Genomic DNA, 6228 nt, shown 5'->3' on the forward strand with positions numbered 1-6228 from the left:
CGAGCCTGCACTCTCCAAACCACTCCCCCCTCTACAACCCGCGCCGCCCCCCCTCCGCCACCTACCTGGTGGCGCGCGAGTTCCACGGTGAGCGCCTCGGGCCGGCTCTGCAGCTCCATCTCGGCAACTTGGGTAGCACTTTGCGCTCACTTTGGCCCCTGCTCCCGGGAAGTTGTGCGGATCAGCTGGGGGCGCGGGACCCGGCGGGGACGGACCGGGCCTCGGAGGTGAGGGGACTCGAACCCCTTCCTCCACGGCCGAAAGGGAGGGGGCGGGCGAGAGGGAAGAAAGACGGCCGGTCGCCGCGGCACCGATCCCGCGGCCGCCCCAACTCCTCAGGCTGCCGGGTAAGTTGCGCCGGGTCCCCGGGCTGCCGGCGCGGCCCGGCGCATGGCCCCCCGGCGCCGGGAGCCCCGCGCAGCCCCGCGCGCGCGCCCCGCCGCCGCCCGCGCCAGCCGCCCGCCGACAGGGACTATATTTCCTCCGGCGCGCGCGCCTGGATCTCGCTGGGCCTCGGCAAAGTTGTGCCTCGGCACGATGCTAATTCGGCAGTGCCCGGATGGAGCGGGCCGGGGCGGCAGGGGGCGGGGCCGGGGCCCGCCGCCCGCCCCGCCCCCGCCCCGCCCGCGCGTGCGCACTTCCTCCCCGCCGCGGCCCGGCGCCCGGAGCGGAGAACAAAAGTGGCTGCGGAGAGCCGCGCGAACTCGCTGGCCGGTGGCTTCTGGGTGCGGATCCCCGGAACTGCTCTGACCCGGCGCGCAGAGCGGGTGCCCGAGATGTCCTCCTCCCCGTCCCCAGCTGGGCCCGAGGAAGACAGAGCGCCCGCACCCCCCTCTGCTGGGGCGCCCAGCTTAACTCCTGGGTTAACACTTTGGCATGGGAGGGAAAAGGCACGTTTTCTCATTTCTTCTCTCCTGCCGCTCGCTCACTGCACCTTCTCTCCCCCTTCTCCCTCTTCCCCTGCTCCACCTCCCTTTCCTGTTTCATCTCAAGTGTCTTATCCCCTCCTGTCTCCCAGTGCCCTGTTCTGTGACTTGGGAGACTAAATCAGCCCTGTCGCCAGATTCCCCACCGCCTGATGGCCACCGTGTTGTTTAAGCACTGTGAAAATTGATCTCTTGACTGTGCTTTTAATGATTTTTTTACACTCACAATTAAACTCTCAACAGATGTCCCTGGACTTCTTAAGACAGTTGTTAAAAATCGTAAATATGCCGGGCCAATGTGACATAAAACAATTATAACTACAGCGGCGGAGATCGTATTACAAAACTCCCAGCCCCACAGCCGGCGGTTAATGTCTCCGAGTCAATATCACTGTCGTGGAATTACTGTCTCCATCAATTCCTGTCGGAATGTTTTGTACCCTATTGGTAGCACATGGGTATGCTGGGAAGATCCTAAAGAGAAAGGATACAACAATATCTCAAAGTAAATGTCTAAACTGATAAATAGTCATAACTCCATACATCTCCTGGGCACAAAAATATCCAGGGGCACAAAATCCGCAAATGTCCTTAAACAGATGGCAACCAGTCCCACATTCCTTCTACTGTCAGCAAAAGTCAAAGGAATTCCTTTCCTCCCCGCTGCCCCCAAGACCTCAATGTTGTTCCTGCCTCTATTAGGACATTCGTCACAAATGACTTATGCTTCATCCTCCAAATGTGGAGGGTCCCTCATTCCCTTAACTCAGCACCTAGCCTCAGGAAGTCTCAGTAAGCTTTGTTACCAGATGCAAAACTGGCCCATGTTCCAAGTGGTTGTGATCCATTTGGTCCAGCACCAAGCAGGGACAAGCAGTGCTCGTCACATGCAAATCAAAAAGGCTTACTCCAGGTGCCAGTGGGCTCGAGGCCCTGGCTCCTCCCACTTATAGTTCAGCTGTGCTCAAGATGGTCCCACATTTAACCAACCCTGCCACCCCCCATTCCCTTGCTGCAGATTGAACCCCGCTCCTCACATGTGCAAGCTAAACCCCAGCCCTACTTGTGGTTTTGCTGGGCTGGACAGCAGCCTGGTCAAGTGGACTGCCCTGGGCACCTGTCTTCCAAGGATCAAAGAGAGTGCATGAGAGAAGAGGATTCCTACTGTAATCTCTGGGAATGTCACTGGCTTTTTGGTAAAAATGTAGAGTAATTTCCTTGTCCATGTGTGGTAACTGAATCAACAGAGAAGACATTCGAGTTGTCCTCAACCCTCACAAACTCAGCAGATGCTGAACGAGGAAGAAAGGGGCTTTTAGGGTGGAGACTTTAAAGCCTTGTTTGCAAGTTTCTGTTAAAGAATTTGGGTTTCAGTGATGATCATCTATGCGCCCCTCTTTTTTGCTCGCCCCCTGCCCAATTACCTATTTCCTGTGTGAGCAGTAAAGGCCGTGGTTCTATGCTAGCAGTGGGGCATTGGATGGTGTGCTCAGGAAACCCAGACAGAAGTGAATGAAGGATGTGGAAAATGACAACCCCCAAGAAAAGGGGGAGTAACAACCCCAGGGAGAAAGGAGAACAGGGTGCCCGGAGTAGGGTCAGCCACCGGCCCCAGGCTCCGGACTTCCACCCCATCCCAGTGACTTCAAACCTTGGCAAGTGTTTCCCCAATGTGGGCTTTGAACTGTTCCCCTGAACTGTTCCGCCCAGTGGACGCGCACTCTGCAAATAACTCAAATCTCAATTGTTGTGATCCCAATCTCTCTTGAACACTCTAGAAACCAGACCTCTCCTATAACCAGTCGTCATTTTCTCCCCTGAAAACGTGTCATTCTGCTGCTTAACAAAGCTTGCTGGTCCGCCGAGGTGGGGCCCCCATTGCTGTGGAACCAACTTTCAGTGAGCAAACTTGGAGGGAGCTCCACACTCCTGCTGCAGATCCCTGTCTCCCCAAAGGGCCCTGCACTCCAGGCCTCCCTGCCTTCCTCCCAGCTGTGCCCCGCTCTGGAATGCCTTTCCCTCTCACCCCTTCTTGGTCCTCTGAGGTTCCCCTCCAAATGCCTTTCTAGAGAGGAATTCCTTATCCCCCTCTGGAGGCCCACCACACAACCCAGGGAGCACGGGGCAGCTGCCTTGTGCTGAAGGATGTGCCCACACCCTGGAGTGGAGGCATCCTGACTGGCCTGGGGCAGAGCACAGGGCCAGTGCGTTGAAGGAAGCAGCTGAGCAGGGGCTGGAGGGAGAAGAGGGGAGTGAGGGCGGGGAAATGGGTGAATGAACGGGAGATACATCTCGTTCTGGGGAAAGCAGGCTGTTAGTCATGGCCATAGAGGTGAGTAGTGTCTACTGCAAATCCCAGAACCCACCTTTCCCCTCACCTGCATTGTGGTCAAGTGGATGGGGTGGGATTTGAGACTTGTGTCCACCCTGAGCCCCAGGCAACCTTGGGCAAGTTACCCGGCATCTCTTAGCCTCCATTTCTTTGGATGTAAGATGGGACTATTGAACCAGCTACAGATAACCCCAGACCCACTCACCTCCTCTCCACCAACCTTAGCCCACCTGCCCACCTCCACAGGTAGCTTGGCAGCCCCCGGGCCCCTCCTGTGGGCCCACGGGAGGCCAGCTGCTCCCCATCTGGCTCAGCAGTGAGGCGTTGCACCCCAAGGAAACCTTCCTGAAGTTCCCGTACAAATTGAGCGCAACTCTGGCCTCTGGTGGCCAGCCAAGGCCTTAGGTGATACAGATGGGGGTCAGTATGGATGGACTGGTAGGATCTCTTCCTTGGCCAGTGGGAGTGCCCTAGGCAGCCTGTACAACACCCGTGTTCCCAGGCGGCTGAGCAGCCAGCTGTCCTGGAGGAGTGGACTTCTCTCCATTCCCCTGTCCTTCCTGCTTACTTCCCCGTTCTTGACCTCGCTGCCCTGGGACTGCACCTCAAAATTAGGCTCCCGGTCTTCTTTTTCTGTTCTCTGTGGAGCCCCTGGCCAAGATGGGGTGTAGCTAAGCCACCATGCATGGGCCGCCCCTGAGGATTAATGAGGTAATAGCTACAAAAGCCCTCGGGACTCTGGGGAAAACCCAAAATACTGATGAGCATTCTCCTGTAAAGAATCGCTCTTAAGTTTCTCCCCCACAAGAAAGGTTCCAGCACAAGTCTTGAAAAAATTACTTCCAAAGCAACACAGCAAGCATTTAATGTGCACCTGTGGTATGCAAGACGCTACCCGCCGTGGTGATACTCATTCTGTCAGGTGGAGCTGGCTTGCAGTCGTGGGTGTGAGGGATCCAACAGACACTCAGACTCTAGGGAGTGTCCTTCAGGAGGCGCGTGATTAAAAATGTGCAGAGGGGAGGGGAGGCCAATTCTGAGAGAGGCGGCCTCAGAGGGCTTGTCGATAAGCCATTTGAGCAGAGCCAGGAAAAGTTAACCGCCATTCGTTCAGAGTTTTGCTCAGTCTTCACCAAACATTCTCCCTCTCAGGTACCTTGAGTTGTCAGTCTCAGGATGAAGGGCTGATACTCCACTTTGCAGATTGCAAGACTGAGGCTCAAGGCATTAGATTGCTTACCAGCCCCCTGGACCCGGTTGGATGCACAGACTAAGGTAAAAGACATCTGGGCATACGTTTAGCCTCTTTCACTTTGGGCCTGGATGACCTGGGACAAGTGGCCGAAGGATAGATTGGTTTACAAAGATAAGAAATGATACTGTAGTTGAAGAAACAGCATAAGCCAGGGTCCTGAGGTCACCTGTGGCAGGGACCTCTGAGGACCCACATGGGTCGTTACTATAGAGAAACAGGACAGAAAAAATTGTGGGACCAGACCCCCCCGGCCCTGAGGTCCTGCAGTGCCATGCTGGAGTTTGAAATGTGTTATGTGAACGGGGGATGGAGACCTGCCTAAGGTTTCTGTATGACCTGGTGGTGATGTGAGGACACAGGAGAGACTGAGGTGGGAATCAGTGGGCCCCGGGGCAGGGCGTGATCCCTGAGGGAGCTTTCTGGCCTGGAGGAGGAGATTCCGCCCCCACTGCTCAGCACAGAGGAAGTGGGGGTGGGGAGTGGCACAAAGGTGTGGCACACACCTGAGCAAGTGCCCGCCAGGTACTCCAGGTGCCATCCCGTCCTCTCCCTTTGGAGCTGGGTGCCCAGTTCACACATGAGCAGACTGGGGCTTAACGTGCTTCAGTAACTCTCCCAACAGCGGAGCACTGCCCAGGTCAGGGGCGGGGGAGGCCCCACTGGGCCTCCCAAGGTGGGAGGCCTGTGGCCGATACCCGCAGCCAGCACAGGGCGGTGTGCCCGACCCCAGAGTCCGCCTTCCTTGACACTCCGCTTTCTTTGCCTCCCGACTGAAGTCGCACTTCCTGGGGCCTAGGATGCTGGTGCGGGGGCTTGGGTCCCCTGGGGTCAGGCCACGGGGTCCCCTGCAGGCTCAGAAGCTGCCACTCTCCTTGCTGCCCCTTGCCCAGCAGCTCAGAGGCTGCAGCGTGCTGGGAGCCGTGTGCCAGCCCCTGCACACCTCCCGGACCCCTGGCAGCTCCCCACAGGCCCAGGCTGAGCTCAGCTCCCAAGGCCGCTGCAGCCCGGGTGCTCCGAGCCAGCCTCTCCGCTCAGACCCCGCCACGCACCCCTAGTCTCACTGTGCAGGTGGAAGTGTGTTTGGTCTTCATCCCCAGCTCTTGACAGGGGGCTCCATACACATTTTTTGATAGGAGTGACTTTTGCTGCTCACGGGAACCCCTTCAGGCCTGAGTTAACATAACCTGAGTCTACGTTAATGGGGCGACAGGAGGGGGGCCCTGGACGCCTCAGGATGGGGCCGGTCGCAGAGAGAAGACCTGCTGTCCAGCCCCACCTCTGGCATTCTCCGCTCAGAGCTGCCGGCCTAGAGCGCCCGCAGGAGGGGAGGGTGTGTCCCGAGGCCATGGCTCCTGGGCACTGAAGAGGGAGTAGACGGGATGAGGCCAATGCCCACTGAGGAGCCGTCACCAGGCGTGCCAGCGCAGGCAAGCAGGATCCGGCACACCACTGAGTCAGTGCCGCCCCTGCCCACCCGACCAAATGCCAACACCATCGCTCACTCTTTCCAAAGGACTTTCAAAAAGTCCAGAGGAGCTCATGACGCGTTCCCACTCTGCTCCAATTCCAAAACCCAAACTCCCCGCCAGCCTGGGCCACCTCCCCTTCTAGGTGGCTCTCCACCCAGAGTCAGGGTCACAGAGCCTTGGGGGGTTGTCTTTATATTCCCAAATTCGTTTTCCCACACGCCCCTCCCATAAGCAAGTAATTGATTG

General features: G+C 57.5%; 1 protein-coding gene across 2 annotated transcripts in view; it reads right to left on the reverse strand.

The window, feature by feature from the left end:
* The window catches only part of PHF21B (PHD finger protein 21B), a 76544-nt gene extending 76099 nt beyond the window's left edge, over positions 1–445 (reverse strand). For both annotated transcript variants that reach the window (XM_079141695.1, XM_079141696.1), the window contains exon 1: positions 66–445. In XM_079141695.1, the coding sequence (XP_078997821.1) occupies positions 66–119 (54 nt within the window). In that variant the 5' untranslated portion in view covers positions 120–445. The remainder of the gene's footprint in view (positions 1–65) is intronic.
* Positions 446–6228: the final 5783 nt, after the last annotated feature.

The sequence above is a fragment of the Sciurus vulgaris genome, assembly GCF_902686455.1.
Source record: "Sciurus vulgaris genome assembly, chromosome: 5".
In the NCBI taxonomy this organism is placed as follows: domain Eukaryota; kingdom Metazoa; phylum Chordata; class Mammalia; order Rodentia; family Sciuridae; genus Sciurus; species Sciurus vulgaris.